The sequence below is a fragment of the Oppia nitens genome, unplaced genomic scaffold (assembly GCF_028296485.1).
Source record: "Oppia nitens isolate AA-2021 unplaced genomic scaffold, nextdenovo-longstitch-racon4-pilon3 scaffold8_pilon_pilon_pilon, whole genome shotgun sequence".
NCBI lineage: Eukaryota > Metazoa > Arthropoda > Arachnida > Sarcoptiformes > Oppiidae > Oppia > Oppia nitens.
In genome coordinates, this window is record NW_026533252.1 from 21,274 (window position 1) to 41,544 (window position 20,271).

Below are 20,271 nucleotides of genomic sequence, written 5' to 3' on the forward strand. Positions count from 1 at the left end.
AAATTGTTTATTATTTATTTATAAATTGTTTATTATTTATTTATAAATTGTTTATTATTTATTTATAAATTGTTTATTATTTATTTATAAATTGTTTATTATTTATTTATAAATTGTTTATTATTTATTTATAAATTGTTTATTATTTATTTATAAATTGTTTATTATTTACCGTAAATTTATAAATCACTTAAATATTAAATATTATCATTATATTGATAAAGTGAGATAATTATTGTTTGAAAAATTTTAATTAGTGTACCTAATCTAAGTGGTCTTAATGTACCTAATAATGGTATTCAATAATACAGTTAATTCTTTGAAAGTTATTATTATATCATAATATAGAAGATATCAGTCATTAAATCAACAATAAAAATATTGTTTAATACTTGTATTATAAATTAGTCAAATATTATTTAGCATTGAAAAATAATAATTATTAAATATTATATTAATAAAACATTAAGATATAAAAATTCATTTTATATAATTTTTAAATATTCAAAAATGAAGCATTTTATGGCTGCTAAAAATAGACGAAAAATAAATTTTATGTCATATATTTGTCATGTAACTACATGAATGTGGGAAAAAATTAATGTTTGATACTCTATATTATACAGAGTAATTAAATTAGTATACAATAAAATAAGTTATAAATACAAATTATTTTATTTTATATTATAGTATAATTTGTACAATAAATGTTTTGTGTAAGTTAATAGTTTTAAAATATAAACCTAAATAAATAAATAAATGGATTATTATATTTACAATACAAATCTTTAGTAACCGCTATTAATAATATCGGCGCACTTTTCGCCAATCATAATGGACAGGACATTGATGTTAGCATTAGGTAAGCGCGGCATAACTGATGCATCGCATACTCTCAACCCATCGACGCCTTTAACTTTGAGTTTGGGATCCAAAACAGTGTCTTTTCTGTGCGGATCTCCCATACGACACGTACCAACTGAATGATGCTCTTTGAAACCTATTTGAGTTATATAACACCTAAGATACTCATCGCACTGTTGGAATGGTCGGTCCATACAAAGTAATGAAGCACAGGGAGGCACAGGTGTATGCATAAAGTTTATATACTCTGAAATGGCAGAGTTTTGTAGAAAGTTAATCAGGAATTTAAAAGCCTCTAACATATCTTCAAAGTCACGGTCATCGGCAAAATAATTTGGATCAATAGCAGGCAAAACATACGGGTCTTCAGACATAAGCCACACCCGACCAAAACTACGAGTTCGGCGAACAAATACCTCTGAACTTAAATAGGGTGCACCCAGTAATGGAAAATAATACTGTTCCCATTCATCTAACTGTTCTCGGCTATAGATTTCAATTAGTTCAGTTAGATTGGTTGAAAACTGTAAAAAGCGATGAGAGAGGACAACATTTGGCCACTCGGGTTCATTTGCATTGGATTTGGTATTAATATACGTGTAAACAACTGGTGATGAACCTAATGGACCCATATTTTTCTTAATCAATTGATACAACTTTTCAGTAGTTAACTCAGGAAAATCATTAAGAAATTGTTGCGGATCTTTAATTAAGCTATCAATGGACACCTGTACGTGATCTTGAAGATTATAACCGACAGGTAGATCCACTATCGGTTTAATACCAAATTTTGTTAAATGACTTTTAGGTCCGATGCCGGACAACATTAACAAATGTGGTGAACCATATGACCCTTCAAATAAAATTATTGATAATATTTAGTATAGAAATATACATAATTATAAACTATTAAAAAAGATTACTATGTATTTAAATTAACTCTAAATATACTATAAAATAGTGATTTTGTTAAATTAATAACATTTATTTCAAATAATGATGATAATGATAAATAAATCATCAGTGATGCTATTAATTACAATTACTGTATCTGATTAATAACATTGTACTTGATCATTTTTTTAATTAACTGTTGATTTAATAATTGGTCAGATAATTACTATTCACTGCAACGAGTTATACAAATTGTAATTTAAATTTTATTAATTTATTCATAAAATATAATTAACTTAACTAATTCAGACAAATACTTTAACAATATACAGTAATTGTTAACTGAAAGATTACTGTTAAAAATACTATAAAATGTTTGTCTGATTTAGTTGAGTTAACTATATTTTTGAATAAATTAATACAATTTAAATTATAATTTGTAAAACTCGTACAATGGTATTAATCAGATAATTGTAATTATTGTAATTAAAGTTTTACATACAGTATTCTCATAGATTTTATAGCAGTTTTTTGTCGCAATGTTATTTTTAATATTTTTTAACACTTATCTGTTATTTACCAATAATACAATAACTTAATAAATGATTAATTATAATATTTTCTATGACTTTTGTCATTTTTAAATCTGGATAATCAGATAATTATAATTAACGACATTATAGCCGCTGTTTAAGACTCAATCAAATATAAAAATAACATAATTAAAGAAATTGTATGCAATAACATACCCGCACTTAGTACGACCTCTTTGTTTGTGCGAACTTTATATGTCTGACGTTTACCGTAAGCATCAGTGACATCAAACTGAACTCCAGTAGCCGTAGGTTTTCCGTGAACATCATCTATAAGTATTTGAGTCACATAGGAATCAGTTGAGATGTACAGGTTGTGGGGATTGGGGTTCGGATCCAAGTATGCATTGGCAGAGCTTTCACGCCATCCGTCTTCAATACTGAGCTGAACAAAGTTAGTTCCCAATTGTGTCGGACCATTGAGGTCGACAATGGGAATGCCCACTGAATTGTATGATTGGCGAACCTGATCCAGAATAAAGTTGTCAATTGCATTGACTGACATCACACCTATCGGTCCATGTGTTCCGTGATATTCGGGATTTTGCGAAATAAATTGATAATCACTGTTATTCTCGAGTCTGTTAAATATGGGTAAAGTTTCGGCCCAACTCCAACCCGTTGCACCATATTTATGAACCCAATTATCCATATCACGTGGATTGGGTCTGAGCCACACTAAACTATTAATGGTTGATGACCCTCCCAACACACGTCCCTTATCCTCATTGAGAACACCCGGTATAGTTCGGGATAAACCTATTTTTCGTTGAGGTACTGTACTAAATGCCCAGTTATACTGTGGATTATCCCTAAGGATAGTTTGTTCAACACCGGGAACATCAGTTATAAAGCTCTGTACGGGACCAGCTTCAAGAAGCAATACACTATAGCCTCTATCAGATAGACGTCGAGCTACGGGACAACCAGAACTGCCCGCACCGACCACTATATAATCATAATTATCACGAAATGAATGGGCATTATTGACACTATGGTGTTGATTATCCCTTTGTATAGTAATGAAAGCAACGGTTATCATTTGCACCGCAATACTGGTTAAGCTTCTCCATGGGATTCGGTAGGGATACATGTTTTTTGATACTAATATGCAATGATAACAAATAGATAATGCACTAGTATTTTGTAAAAAATTTCACACAATCGAGTCGCTAGATTTGAACTTAAAATGAAATATTTATTATTTTTGTATTAATTTTTGATTACTATAAATAAATTTAGAAATATTTTATTTTTGTTAAACATCTAATTTTATTGATTTTAAAATACATTATTTTTTCTACAATTTTTGATTTTTTTTAATAAATATAGTATTTAAAGTAATAATACAATATTAAATGTATAAATTTTAATAGTATGAGCTAAATTTATATTTTTATATATTATATTATTTTTATTTTAAAAAAATAGAAAACTTGAATTTCGATTTTTAACTATTTTTTTGTTTGTTTTTGTTTGTATTCCAATTAAATTCTAAAATATTTATTAAAAAATATATAAATCTAAATATAAATAATTAACTTTTTATATAATTATATATACTGTATATATAAATATAATTTAATGATAATCTATTTTCTAATAATAAAATATTTTTTATTATTTTAATTTATTTTTAAAAAATAAATTAACAATAATAAATATGTCCATTATTTAATATGCAGGATTTAATTGTTAAGAAATAAAAATAAGTATTTTGATTTATTTAATGTATTACTTAATATTAATTAAATTTGTTTGATTGAAGTTAATATTGTAGTTCAAAGACTAAACTTTAGGCATATTATTAAATAAGACATAATTTTCCGCAGAAAATACTGTATAAATATATTATAAAATATTGTATAATATAAATATACAATTTATATGATATATAATTAAAATGTCAATTTTAGATATAGCTTAAAAGGATAATTAAATAGAGTATATTATAAATACATTATTTGAATACAAATAAATATAAATATAATTAAAAATAATAAAATACTGATAATAAATATCAAAATTATTAAATTATCATTTAAATGAATTGAGTTTAAAAATAACAAAATTAACCTAAAAATTTATAGTTATTTACACTCAGGGGAAAAATTTTATTTTTTTCTAATAACATGTTTTCGAATATCAGTTTATTAATTATGAGTATTCAAACATTTTACTAACTTTTAATTAAATTTAAAGTTTATAGTTAACTAATAATTTATAATTTGTGTAAAGTAACAATTAATATTGTAATATTAAAATTTTTTAAATAAGAGTTTCCCAATAATCTCAATTATTATATATCAAATTGTTATTAACAATAGATTTTTAATATTTTTATTATTAATCTAGTAAATTTACAATTGAGTATATTTAATTTTGTTTAAATGTAAGTTTATTTATATATTTATGTTAATATTCATTTAAAAATAGTTTTAATCTAAATATTAATCATGTTATTAACTTAATTGCTTTTCTATACTAAAACATCTGGCTAATTTATCAATGCACTTTAGACATAACACATAATAATATTAAACAATAAATATCAATTAAGATATTTTGTGCAAGTTTTTTGTGTATAATTTTTTATTATATTGTCATTACAAAATTTGTTAATATATATTTTTTTATATCTAATTTAAAAAAATAATTTACCGCTACTTATATTACTTAGTTTAATATGAAAGTAATAATCGTTAACGGCTTGCATATTAATATTTTAAAAAATATTTATTGATGAAGTCTATTATTAAATGAAAACAACAAATTATGCAATTTATATTAAAAATACAACAATTTTAAGAAAACAAAACAAAAATAAAATAAGATAAATTTTAAATATTATTTACCAAACAAAACATATAGACTAAACATTAATATTTTGTAATATATATATATCAGTATACATTATATAATATAAAAGTTATTATTTGGCAATCATTAAGCTTTTAAATACTTGTTATCATTGCTTACATAAACATTACTAACACTATCGCTATCATATCCGTGTCCACTATCGCTAACTATTATTTCTTTGCTATAACCGAGACTATTACTATTGTGATTACCATAACCTCCATTACTGTTAATAATATCGGCGCACTTCTCGCCAATCATAATGGACACGGCATTGGTGTTAGTATTAGGTAAGCGCGGCATAACTGATGCATCGCATACTCTCAACCCATCGACGCCTTTAACTTTGAGTTTGGGATCCAAAACAGTGTCTTTTCTGTGCGGATCTCCCATACGACACGTACCAACTGAATGGTGCTCTTTGTCTCCGATTTTAGTGATATAACACTTAAGATAGTCATCGCACTGTTCAATGGGTCGATCTTTACAGAAGAGTTGAGCACAAGGAGGCACAGGTGTATCGATAAGGCGAACATACTTAGCGATGGCAGAGTTCTGCAGAAAATAGAGCTGGAATTTGAATGCTTCTAACAGGTCCTCGAAGTCACGTTCGTCACCAAAAAAATTGGGATCAATTGCTGGCAAAATATAAGGGTCTTTGGAAAGAAGCCAAACACGACCTACGCTACGGGTGCGCCTTACAAATATGTCTGTTAATAAATAGGGTGCGCCCATCAATGGGTAGTAATACTGAGCCCATTCATGYAACTGTTCTTTACTATAAATCTCAATAAGTTCGGACAAATTGGTCGAAAATTGTAAGAAACGATTGGAAAGTACAACATTTGGCCACTTGGGCTCTTCCGAGTTAGACTTAGTATTGATGAAAGTGTGGACAACAGGTGACGAACTAAGTGGACCCATATTTTTCTTGATTAACTGATATAACTTTTCAGTGGTTAACTCAGGAAAGTCATTGAGGAACGGTTGGGGGTCTTTGATGAGACTCTCGACTGATACCTGGACGTGCTCTTGCAGATTGTAACCAACCGGTAGGTCTACTATAGTATTAATTCCTATTTGGCTCAAGTGATCTTTAGGTCCGATGCCGGACAACATCAACAAATGTGGCGAACCGTAAGAGCCTTAAAATAAAAAATAATTTTTTTAATTTCATTAGTATAGCTAAAGTTGTCTCTCTATTTAATTATTATAAATCATTATATTTTAATATCGGTAATTAAAAACATTTAATACTAATACTAATTGTATATAAATATATTAATATCAACAAAATCAAATTTTAAAATATTTTAATTACTTTTTTATTATCTTAATAATGGCCTATATTATGCAAATAAACTTAAATTGYTTAACTTAATCACTCGTTTTCAAATTAATATTTCTTAAATAAAATAATTATTTAAAATAARCATTTTTTAGTAGTTTATTTTGTAATAATATAAGGTTAATTAATGTGCTAAATTTTTATAATTTTGTTAGATAGATGAATTTAAAAAAATATTATCAAATTTGGTTGCCATAAATTAATTTAACAATACTTATTAATAAATAATTTGTTTAATACTGTAGATAACGATTGTTAATTAAAATAATTATATAAATTTGTGTGAAAGCCAATGTTTTTACCCATTTAATGCAAACAATAATTAACATGAATACTGATATAATCAAATTAATTGTTTTGTCTGTTTGCCACACGATTTGCCATAAATTTAATTATTACTTAATAACTATAATATCATTACATCAGTATTTAATAATGTGATAACTTACCCGCACTTAATATGACCTCTTTGTTTGCTCGCACACGATATGTCTCCCGTTTACCGTAAGCATCAGTGACATCAAACTGMACTCCAGTAGCCGTAGGTTTTCCGTGAACATCATCTATAAGTATTTGAGTCACATAGGAATCAGTTGAGATGTACAGGTTGTGGGGATTGGGGTTCGGATCCAAGTATGCATTGGCAGAGCTTTCACGCCATCCGTCTTCAATACTGAGCTGAACAAAGTTAGTTCCCAATTGTGTCGGACCGTTGAGGTCGACAATGGGAATGCCCAATGAGTTGTATGATTGGCGAACCTGATCCAGAATGAAGTTGTCTTTTGGGTTGACAGTTGTGATACCCACCGGTCCATGTGTTCCGTGATATTCGGGATTTTGAGAGACCACTTGATAGTCACTATTATTTTCAATTCTGGTAAATATTGGCAACGTCTCGGCCCAACTCCAGCCCTCAGCGCCATATGTATGAACCCAATTATCCATATCACGGGGATTTGGTCTGATCCATACCATACGATTTATAGTTGATGTACCGCCCAATGCGCGACCCTTGTCCTCAATATAAACACCTGGTATTGTACGGCCCAAACCTATTTTACGTTGTGGTGCTGTTATATATAACCAGTTGTATTGGGGATTATCTCTTAACAATGTCCGTTCTATTCCGGGAACATCTGATATAAAGCTCTGGACGGGTCCGGCCTCCAGAAGTAATACGCTATGTCCAGCATCTGAGAGACGTCGGGCTACTGGACAGCCAGCACTACCACCACCGATCACTATATAGTCATAGCTATCACGATAGGGTCGGGCGTTATTAACATTACGGTGCATAACATCTCTTTCGATAGCAATGAGGGCTACGGCTATCATTTGCACCGCAAYACTGGTTAGGCTTCTCCATGGGATTCGGTAGGGAATCATGTTTTCATCGACTAATACCGTCCACAACAGTCAACAATATATTAATGTTTGGCGAAAGTGTTGTTTCACACATATAATCGAGTCATAAGTTTTTGGACTTAATCTCGATTTTTGTTGTTTTTTACATTGGTTTTTGTTTTTTATAATTACATTATTTTTATTTTCCTTTTATTTTATTTTTTTCTTTTTTTTATTATATATTATTACTTATATTTTGGCGGACAGGCYTTTTATACTAATAATGGTTATAATAATAATAATTATATTATATTTTATTTAAGTTATTAATTCCTGATATATGTATTTAAATATTATATTAAAACTTGATTTAAATTTTTCTAAATTTTTGTTTTATGAAAGCTTTTGTTTGTTTTTTCTTATGGTTTTTATTACATATACATAAAAGTTTTCACTTAAAGCAACTCCTTGTGCTCTAATTAAGGGCACATTTCTAGGAATATATTATATTATAATAAAAGTTATATAAAGTATTTCAATTATATTTTATGATTATTCATATTCAATAAAATTATATTATATTAATATAAACAAAACAATTATAGTAATAATGAATTCTTTAAAAATATGTTACTACTATAACAATAATTATTATTATTTTCAATATCATTTAGATTTATTGTTTAGTTTAATATTGTGATAAACTATAGTAAATAATTTATTAAAATAAAACTTTAATTATTCTAAATATAATTTTACTTTTATATTTAAAACTACTGTAAATTATATAAATAAGAAACATAAGTATATTATAATTTTAATAAACATTAAACTTTAAATAAATAAATAATATAAATATTAATTTGAATTAATTATAAAAATATCAATATATTTAACTACTAAGTTATTTTAGGAATTACGGAATCAAATTAATTAATTATATCTGTATATAAAATGCTTGAGGCTTTACTTTAATATAAGAGATATAAATACGAGATTATTATTGATCATTAAGGTGTGGCAAATATAAGAGAGAGAGAGAGAGAGAGAGAGAGAGAGAGAGAGAGAGAGAGAGAGAGAGAGAGAGAGAGAGTTTAAAATATARTATCTTACAAAATAAAATTTATTTTGTATTTTGCAAATACTGTATTATATCGTATATGTCAATACTTTATCTACCGTTTTCCCATCTAAACTATAAAATATATGAAAACGTTTTTAAATGAAAATATATCTGTGTGGTAATAATAAATTATATATTATATATATATGTAAATTGTTTAGTGAAAAACTAACCCAAAAATCCAATTTAAATTCAATGAAACTTTTTTTTCTTGTATTTTGGATTTTAATAAAAATAAAACATTGTTTTTAAATATAATATTCACAATAACTTTAAGGGAAGTTTTAATTAGGCTATTGATTGTATGTGATTGTATGTAATTGCATTTAATTGGATATATGAACAGAGTTTGTATTTTATAATATTTAAATATACAAAAAATATTATTTTTATTAATTATTGATTTATTAATGAATATCAAGTTATTATACTTTATTTATATCACTATTTGTGATTCACTAGAAACAATGTAAAGTTTCCTGACTGTGGGTTAACCGCACACTGTCTGCTTGAATGCAAAGAGATATCGAAACTGACTCGACTTACTGTCCTTTAGCGCCGACTGATTGCGGAACAGCATTGAGTGCCTCTTATGAGGAGAAGCATCAGCTGAGGAACTGCTATGGAAAAGATCTGAGAGGAGATGGAGAATATAAAAGATGGACAGTCTATTTGAGCAAAGATGACCAATGGGTCACAACCAATGGTGGTGTTTCTATTAAATATGAGACCCATTCCCGCTATAGTATTACAAATTTAAACTAATGACCCGTAAGACCCAATAATACACATTAAATTATAGACCCTAACAGTTACTTAACACATATTATTTTTAGCTCATTAAAGATTGCTTTATATGGGTTATTGAAAAGGATAACTCTAACCGAACCGTTTCATAATATATGAAAGATTTTAAATAGATATTAATATAAATATTATAAATAAATTTTGATATATCTTTAATAAAATTTATTAAAAATAAAAATTAATTACATTCAATTTTATAGATATTGTAGATCTAATATATATAAATATAATATAAATATTTACAAATAATATTATAGTTATAGTTTTATATATACTATATAACGTTATACTGTATTATMAAATTAAATTATTATTGCACTACAATTTTAATTATATATCATTTATGCAAATATTTGGTCTAATTTTACTTATAAGTTATAACTTACAAAAAAATCATTGCTTTAAATGTAAGATATTTTGATTTTAAATACTTTAGATTTGGTTTTAAAATTATAATGAAGGACAACATCAATGATATCTTTATTAATTACACCCAAATAAATGATAAATCATGTAATTTATAAGATATTATAGATTCATCATAATTATTGTAATTACATTATAACCTATAATACTTTTCATTATATTGTAAAAAGTTATATTAAGTTAATTTAAAAGTATATATACATTATTATATTAATAAATAATTTTTTATAAGTTTCAGATAGTTTGTTAAGTTTAACAAATATTATTTTATGAATATATGCACTATAAATGTTATTTTATTTTATTTTTATTCCAACTTTTAAATCTATATAATTTATAAAAAATTAGTAAAATTAATTAAAAAAAATAATGTAATGTAATATTTTGCAATATTAACATACATTCATATTACATGTATATTGTATTGTATTAKATATTTTTATAATTAAAACATTTTTATAATAAGTTAAACATATATTTTTAATTATTTAATATTAATATTTTATTTATTCATTGATTAAGTTTAACTAAAACTGGTATATAAACTATTTTACAAAAGTTATTTAATTAAATACTTTATCAATTAGTTTTATTGGTTATCGTTGTAATCAGTTTTAAATATTATTTTTTAAAACTCCACTTTAGTTTTCATATCTATTAAAATTAAAAAATAATTTAACGACTAAAATACTAAATATCTAAAATTATAATTGATTATTTTTTGCTATCAGATAGTAAATATTTTTGTTTTTAGCTTATAATTTAAGCTAAAAGTTCATTCAAATTGTGTGAAAATATTTACAAATAAAATATTTATTTACAATTAAATATAATTCTAGATTTTATRGTAAATACTTTTAATATTTAAAAATTACATTAATCTAATATTGAATAATCTTTATCACATATTTTTTAGTTAATATTTGGAAACTTATTATCACAAATTAATTAAATAAATAATACTAATCTTTATCAGTGAAAACAAGATATCCCGATAGTAGGACAGACACCAACTCAAACCAGGTATATATTGCATAAAATGAGTTGCCGTATCCCTGTCTAAACCACGAATACCCGTGCAATGCGGCCAAACCGGTAGAAAAATTACGGATCAACAATGATATTAATCCAATACTGGTATAGACATACAATGCCATCCTATCCACTCTTATAATAGCATAGATACCCAGTAAGGCATAGACGAGGAACAGCACAGATAACTGTGTCAGATGTCCGCCAATCACTGAACCCGAGTTAACAAACTTGTCATAGAAGTCAAAGTTTCCGTATATAAAGCAAAATACGGCACAAATTATTATTAATACATTGAGTCCAATAAATGTAAACTTTAAATTTAATAAATATTTTTCTAACATAATTATTTTTTGTTGAATATCACAAATAAATTATATTATTATGTAAATTATAACTATTTATAAATTTATTATTTTTATGATATTTTAGTTTTTATTAACTAAATATTGTGGTTATTATTAAATAAATTAATTGGTTTATTTTTATTAAAAATTATTATTAATAAACCAAAAATTAATTTTTTCTTAATTTTTATTATAAAATTGTTTTTTTATATAATTATCATATTATTACAATTAATTATATATTTATTACATGTTTATAATTTGTATTTTTATTTTTGACATTATTTTTTATAGTATTATATAAAACACTGTTTACTTATAATTGTCTTTCTATATATGCATTTATTTTAACTATCAATATAATTAATAATTTACTATTAATATACACTCAGACACAAACAATAAAAATTAATTTTATATAACAATCACGATTTAAAAATTAATAATACATAATATGATTATTTAATTATAAAAGCACTTAATAGTTATTGATTTTAGAATTTATTTTTCTTAATGTGTTATTCAATGTGTTAAACTATATTATAAATAAATATTTATGCAGCAAAATATAAATTGTAATTGCTGAAAATTTAATTATATATAAATTTACTGTATTATCACAAAAAATTATAATGAAAATTGTATACAAATAGAAAACAAACAGTTAGTTTACATTAAGAATTTTTTTTGCTAACCGTTTTACAAGTAATAATGATAATTCAATTTTAACGATAATAATTCACCTCTTATTTATCTTATCTCAAGTGTTATTTTCATATTGTATTTACTTACTAAATGAGTAATATATATATATATATATATATATCAAATAAAATTTTTTTGTATGTTTTTTAATTTATTTAACAAATCATTATTTAAAGTTATTCAGTTCATGTGTTACAATATAAAATTTATTGATTTATTATTTCATTTATTGTGAGACATTAGATATAATTATTTTTATTTTTAACAGCATATTTCATATCACACAAAAATTTCGATAATTATGTAAATAATATATATATATTTATATATATTATATTACTGTTTTATTATATTATATTAAATATTGTTGAATACACTACAATATTAACATAATAATAATTCACACGAAAGAGTTATACAAATTGAATAATTAAAGTTAACTAAATTAATTCAAAACTATATTTAACATGGACAATTTAACCCAAATACWCTATTGATATATTATTATAATAATTATAATATACAAAATATAAAGTTGTTTATTTTGAAAATTCAATCAAATTTATGCTATTTAAACTTAAGTAATATAAAGCAATGTTTATAACTAGTTATTATAATTTCTAAATAATATCTTTTAAAATACAATATACTGTTTTAAAGATAACTTACTGTATATCAAATAACAATAATTAACATGTATTATCCAAATAAGTTATTGTTATCAATTATACAATGTATAAATAGACTATATGCAGTACAGTATAATATTTTATGATATCATTTTTTGTGTATTTATGTTTGAGTTTAACTTTATCATTGAAAAACAATAAATTTTACATAATAGGTTTTATGTAACTGTATTATGAGCTTAATATAAACATGAGATTATAACATTGCTATTGATAAGTATAATATTTTATAAACAATTGATCATAAAAACATCTAATATTTAAATATATTATATTACTATGAATATGAATACAGTATGATATCATATATTATACTTTATAGAAATTTAATAAAAATACTAAGAATTAGTGAAAAGTTTAAAATTACTTAATATTTTGTATTTACTGTATATTTAGGCAAAGATTAAATAATATTTATGAATAACTAAATATCCAATATTATAAAACTGTATTAAATTATAACATATTGTTATTATAATTAATATTAATTAGAAATGTAATAAAAAACAATTTATWATTATTTGCTCGAATATAAACAAAATATTGAATTAAGTAAATTTTCTATGAAATAAATATTTTTTTTAATTATTCTGTACTAATAAATAAAATATTATACATTTGTTTAGAGTCTAGACTATTGAATATATAAAAAATCATATTAACTAAACAAAGTAAATAAACATCTATAAAATATATGTTTATTTATATAATTATATATTACACTGGGCTCTGAAATATTAATAACTTGAGTTGCAAACAATGTAATGTTCAAATGGCTAGTGGTCGACACTATATTATTTAGAAAAATTATCACTTTTATTCAAAACTACTATTTTTAGTTACATTATATTACATTTTAAACAWTACAAGTAGTTTTTGTTATTATAACAAATATTTGTTATGTATAATGTTATACAATATTACCATATATGTTAAATGTTTCAAAATATTTAGTATTTAATAATAATAATAATAATAATTTTATATAACATCAATGTGATTGAATAATTGCGATAATAATAAAGCTTTTTAATTCAATAATTTTACTTTATTTACAGTATATTCTGTATATTGTATAAATTAGTCAACAATGATTAAATATATGTTAATATTTTATGGATTATCATCATCGCACAAATATGTCAATCATCTAATGTGTGCTATATTTATGATAACATATTTATCATTATTGTTACATATGATATCATTAATTACATTTAATGAAAATTGTGCGATACTTTTAATTTGTAAAATGTTGTGTTGTCTGAAATATCTTTCAATAATTATAACTTATGTATATTTAAGAATAAAACAAAATATATTAAATCAATTAATTAACAAATTAATTGATTACGATTATCAACATAGCATCAAATATTATGGGCTATTAAATGCATTAAATATTTCAATACATTTATTATGTATTAAATTGCATATATATTTGTATATGTATGACACAATTGGTAACTTTAATCGACACAACGATTACCTGCCTTTTTATAATCATTGTTTCATAACTACACTAATACCCGGATCACAATTGTTTTCTATTATTTTCTATACTGTTTATGTCAGATATGAATCTATATTGCAATTTAGTTTTGAAGACATCGACAATGAAAATAATACAAAAACATTTTTTACGTATATTAACGATAAAATTGAGACATTTAAAAGTGATTTTCATAATCTTAATTTGGCTAAATTAAAATATGCCATTTATATGGATTTAATATTGCGTGTAATAATCAATACATTTTTTGTGTGTAAAACATCTGTTGACTATAATTTTCACACTTTATTTGTGCCAATTTTGTTCATCGTTTTAAATAATGTATTTCTACATCAAATTATTTCATCAAAGCTTCCGATGCCTATTGAAAATAAAACAATAAATCTATTGAACCAAAAAATCAAACAATTTGCTAATTGATATTAAAATTATATATTTTGTTAATAAATTAATATAAAATAAAGATTTCTAAAACTTTTATCAGATATTTCCATAAAAATAATAAAAAGTTTATTAATAAAGTTTATTATTATTATTATTTATTTATTGTTTAGCTGCTATGCTATGATATAAATATATGAATAGTTTATTGGTTATAACTTTTAAAATTATAAGTATTTTTAATTTAGCTAACTAATAACATTTTTGTATAATATTATTATTTTCACTTTTTGTAAAAAATAATAAAAATATTAGTATTATATAATTCTATATTTTTTTATAAATTTACTTATTATGAAAAAATTTAAATCTTAAATTACAATATTGTATTTATTAATTAATAGATGGAGTGATGTTTAAAATATTAATAAATTATTAGTTAAAATAATATTTAATATAATATTGTCAGTAATTATGAGAATACATGTGAGAATAATTTATTGATATTTTTAACTTTACATTACATTAATAATAAATTAGTATTTAATTACATTTTCACAATACAATACAATAAGTTAGATAATTATTGCATAATATAGATATTTGTAAACAGTATAACAGGAAAGTACAGTATGTTTATGTGTTATAATACTGTAAATATTTATATAAATCTAACATTAATTATATTGATTTCCATAATTATAATGAAAAACATTTTTATGATGCTTTAAATATTTTTACCAATCGGTTCAAAAAATTGAGATTATTATAATAATCAATTTATTAGTAATTACATAAATGATATTAATTATATATTATTTATATAAATAAAAAGAAAAAAGATTAAAAATAATTTATCGGTTAATATAAAACTCGAGGGCAGACATCAAAATAATAACCAACTCGAGTGATACATAAGCATAGTTTTCAGAGCCCAATCTATAGCTATGCATAGCTGCCAGTGCCCATAATAGCACCCGAGTCACCAATGAGACCACACATATGGCCAAATAAATTAATATAGCAATTTTATCATGCTTCATCGATGCGTACAGTCCCAGACATCCATACACTATGAACAGTATGGATATTGATGCCAACTGTCCTCCGATAAAGTTACCGCAATAAAACCACTTGTCATTGAAGTTGATGTTTCCCAATATAAAGCCCACAATACCGCCAATTATTATCAATATGTTTAGTACGGCAAATAAAAATCGCAATATTGTCACCAAACGACCCTGTACCATTTTTGGAGGGCACCAGTATTTTAACTATTCATCCACTTAACGTTTTTAGCCAAATATATGATAAATATATTTATATGATATTTTTTTTTTTTAATTGTTGATACAAATAGATGATTGATAGATACACTTAAATTTTGRAAAATGTTTTTATTTTTAGACTTTCACACAAAATAACTTTTAATGATATAATGATTTAAACAAATTTAATGGTATTTAATTACGAAAAAAGCTTTTTAAATAGTTAGTTACCAATAATACTAATATCAATTTACTAATGATTTTTCGTTTTATAATAGTTTTACAGATTGCAGTTTAAGCGCACAATTGATTTTCATATTAATAATAATATTAATAATAATAAAAAACAATAACACCATAACATCAATAATAGTTTAGCAAATAATTAATTACAGTATTATTTTTTATACAATTGAATTGTATTATATTTGAGATATTGATTTTTGAGAATCTTATTATTGATAGCACTTTCCTCGTAAAGCAGTCTATTGATAGGTACGGGTAGTCCCAAGTTGTCAATCAATGGTCTATCAAACCAATAGGGATATCTAACCCATAAGTTAAGACCGGGCAGACATTTTTCCCGTTTCCTTGGCGTTAAACTGTGACGTAGATTACTATATTATAAAAATATATTATAAAAATATATTATAAATTAATAATATCCTATTAATTATAATATGTACTGTATTTTAAATATTATTTAATATATTTAAGTTTAGAAAATTTATTTATATAATGACAAAATAATTGTTATAATGTATGCACTTATCGAAGTGTTGTTCAAACTTTTTCTAAACTATTTTTACGACTAATATTTTATTTTCATATCTTTGTAAATGATATGACATTTAAGTCTATAAATATATAATAAAAAGTGCATTAGTTTTGTATTAATATATCAGTTTTATATTTACAATATTTGTGGTGTTAAATGTCAAAAAAGTTATATAAAATATTTATATATAATATCATTTACTGTATTAAAGTATTCAAGGTTAGTCACATAACAATGAACAGGTGTATTATATCATTATCWATGATAAGATTTTTTAAATTTTACATAATTTATAGTATATTGTTTATTGATTTGTAATTACTGTTAATTAGAAATAGTTTTTATTATAATTTAATTTCTTTATAAATTTGATGATTTATATTATACTTTTCTTAATACTATTGATATTTTCAGATTTTATAATATATACATTTAGTAATATTATATATAAAATAGGGATTATTCATTTACTATAATTATAAGATATAAAATTATATTGAATATAAAATAGATTTTATGTCTAAAATATTATATCTATATATAAAAATATAATACTGCCACTAAAATATAAACATATTTTGGGTAATATAATTAATAAAAATTAAGTTTTATATATATATATATATGATAAATAAGACTAACCTTGTTATTATATACATAATGTTGACCCAACTAACTATATATACTTCTAATCTATTATTTTGTGTGAATCTCTATCTCTTATTAATCACGAAATACATAATGTTTTGGTTCACTTTTGAAAAAAAGAAAAAACATTATTCACAATCTATAAGGCATTTAAAGGCAAGAATTGCATATAAATTGTATAAATGAATATAATATTTAATAGTTAAATATTTCAAACACTTAATTAATATTTTTATGTAAAAATAATATTATTATAGTTGAAAAGTTAATAAATATAATAATACATACATCATGTTATAGATTTTATAGCAATCAAATGAACTATTTTTCAGTCGATTAGTGCAAACTTTTTCGTGTGTTTTGAGCTCATCCTTGTGAACAAACGATGCTTTACAACGAAACGGACACTTAAACAGTCGTCTTTTTAGGTGTTCCTCCAATGCATGTTTAGTCTCAAATTTACCGAAACATCGTTTACAGTCAAACAGCCAACGATTGCGTTCCTCACGTGTCGGACCTGATATGGGCACCGACTCTGACTCCAATTCTGACATCTTATTAAAACTCAGTTATCTAATAAATATTTATATTTTTAATTAAATATATTAATAATTATATTTTTATAAATATAAATATAAATATATATATATATACTTACAATATGTGGTGAATAACTGAAACAAAATTTTTATTTGAAAAGAATATTCTTTATTATAGAATTTTTAAGCATTTGTTTCAACACAATATCGCTTAAACATAAAGTAAATGAGTAAATGAATGGTAAAAATAAATAACTTGTTTGCAAATGAAATCTAATATCACTTTAAGGCGAACCCACACTAAAAAACTTTCCTCTGACTATATATTGTATGTGATGTCAAAATATAAATATAAATATAAATGGGAACAACATTTTATAAATACCAGTACACACTCATTGTATGCATGTGTGATGTTTCAGTTTTTTTATAATATTTTAATCCCGTCCGTGTCTTAAATGATTAAAATATTTAAAAAGTTTATTAGTTTTAAAATATTATTAGATTTTATTAATTAAACTATTGTGTTAACAGCTGGCGCTCAACACAACATCAACAGCGACAGCATTGCATTATTTCAACGACTCTACCGTTTCCGCAACAGTAGTAGTCGTTTAGCTTTCACAGCGTTTAGTCGCATATTTTATATTAAATAAAATCGTTTACTTTCGTATAAAAACGTGTACTTATTTCGTATACTTTACCGAACCCGAGTTGTTGGCCGCCTGATCAACGGCCACTCAACTCAATTGGCGCAGTCGACTGAGATACTTACCTCGCGGATATCGAAAGTAAATCGACTTCGACGACCTACTCACCGACGACTTTTGAATTCAAAAAACAACGGTTTTTTGTCGCCTTAACGGCTCTCATCGATTCAACGGTTTTTCGTTAATAAAGCGTTTTAAAGAAACGATACGAAGACAACGATGTCTCAACAATTACGTAGTGGCCGAACACTACCGCCATTCAGTAACGAACTTAATGTACCGACGGGTGCGAACGGACTCAACCCGACTTCCGAAGACACGAATGAAGACTTGTCGTCAATCGCTTCAGACTTAGAAGCATTGTCACGCGATATGGCCGACGACCCGACACAGGATGGATTAGCACAACGTTTGGCAACGCTGACCAGAGCTGCTCAAGTGGCCGCCGCCGCACGAAACGTGATTAAAAATCGCAATACGGCATCGAGTTTATCGATTACTAGCGTACAGCGATTGGACTCCGATGCCGATACCTCAACAACACGACCGCATAGTACCGTAAAACACGCATCTAAATTATGTGAACCATTTATAGGCGGTTCCTCCGTAACTCCTATCGACGAATGGCTCGATGGCTTCACCGCATTGACATACGCTTATAACGACTACGAGAGGCTGCTTGCGCTTGCCAAGCACCTGACCGGCGATGCCTTCAGTTGGTATTGTCGTGAAGTCGCCCGAAAACTTCCAAACCTGACCTGGGCCGAATGCCGATCTCTTATGATTGCGCGTTTTGGTCGTATGGTTGGTCACGGTCTTGTCGAAGCCTCCGACCGAAAACTCAAAGCTAATGAGAGCGTACTCACGTATTATCACGAAATGCGCCGCCTTCTGGACGAAGCGCGCGCCTCCGACGAACAACAGATAGGTCTACTCACGAAGGGTATGCCCGACTACTACAGGCCGCTGATTGCCTGTCAACGACCGACAACGCCTCAAGAATGGCTACAAATAGCGCTTCTCGTCGAAGAGACACGAAAAAGAAATAAAAGTTTTAACGTTAACGCTATCGACGACGAAGACGGCCAACCCAAACGTAATCGTTGGAAAAAGCGACAGAATGGTAACAATGATAGGCCACCGACTCCATGTCCACGATGCCGACGACACGGCATAACCGAATATCACTGGATGCGCGTCTGTCCGAGAACAGAACCGAAAAATCCGGATCCAGTGGTTAACGCTGTCTCGCATACTGAACGATATCGAGACATACGAATTAATGACAAACCCGTACGAGCTTTCATAGATAATGGCGCCGACATTACTATCTTATCGAAGGATGTCGCAAAACAAATGAAACTCCGACCGGACGCGCGACATAAGACCAAAGTAGGTAC

At 25.3% G+C, this 20,271-nt stretch overlaps 3 protein-coding genes across 3 annotated transcripts; all 3 read right to left on the bottom strand.

The window, feature by feature from the left end:
- Window positions 1-788: 788 nt before the first annotated feature.
- LOC128964007 (L-sorbose 1-dehydrogenase-like) lies at window positions 789-3,444 on the bottom strand. Its single transcript, XM_054310565.1, has 2 exons — window positions 2,508-3,444; window positions 789-1,717 (listed from the first exon to the last, which is right to left on the bottom strand). Exons 1-2 carry the CDS (start codon window positions 3,442-3,444, stop codon window positions 789-791), a joined length of 1,866 nt encoding a protein of 621 aa, XP_054166540.1.
- Window positions 3,445-5,247: 1,803 nt separating this feature from the next.
- On the bottom strand, window positions 5,248-8,027 carry LOC128963907 (L-sorbose 1-dehydrogenase-like). Its single transcript, XM_054310450.1, has 2 exons — window positions 7,011-8,027; window positions 5,248-6,358 (listed from the first exon to the last, which is right to left on the bottom strand). The coding sequence occupies exons 1-2, from the start codon at window positions 7,945-7,947 to the stop codon at window positions 5,298-5,300; spliced, it is 1,998 nt and encodes a 665-aa protein (XP_054166425.1). The 5' UTR covers window positions 7,948-8,027; the 3' UTR covers window positions 5,248-5,297.
- An 8,491-nt stretch (window positions 8,028-16,518) lies between these two features.
- Window positions 16,519-18,472, bottom strand: LOC128964002 (uncharacterized). The gene is made up of 3 exons (XM_054310559.1): window positions 18,281-18,472; window positions 17,911-18,195; window positions 16,519-16,813 (listed from the first exon to the last, which is right to left on the bottom strand). The coding sequence occupies exons 2-3, from the start codon at window positions 18,174-18,176 to the stop codon at window positions 16,594-16,596; spliced, it is 486 nt and encodes a 161-aa protein (XP_054166534.1). The 5' UTR covers window positions 18,177-18,195; window positions 18,281-18,472; the 3' UTR covers window positions 16,519-16,593.
- Between the last annotated feature and the right edge of the window lie 1,799 nt (window positions 18,473-20,271).

What these genes read in the sequence shown, in the direction of transcription:
- LOC128964007 (XM_054310565.1), bottom strand. Translation starts at nt 3,444, where the DNA reads ATGTATCCCTACCGAATCCCATGGAGAAGCTTAACCAGTATTGCGGTG. An exon ending in AGAGGTCGTACTAAGTGCGG is followed by an intron (nt 1,718 to 2,507) that starts GTATGTTATTGC and finishes TTTTATTTGAAG; the next exon opens with GGTCATATGGTTCACCACAT.
- LOC128964002 (XM_054310559.1), bottom strand. Translation starts at nt 18,176, where the DNA reads ATGTCAGAATTGGAGTCAGAGTCGGTGCCCATATCAGGTCCGACACGT. An exon ending in TATAAAATCTATAACATGAT is followed by an intron (nt 16,814 to 17,910) that starts GTATGTATTATT and finishes TTTATAATATAG; the next exon opens with TAATCTACGTCACAGTTTAA.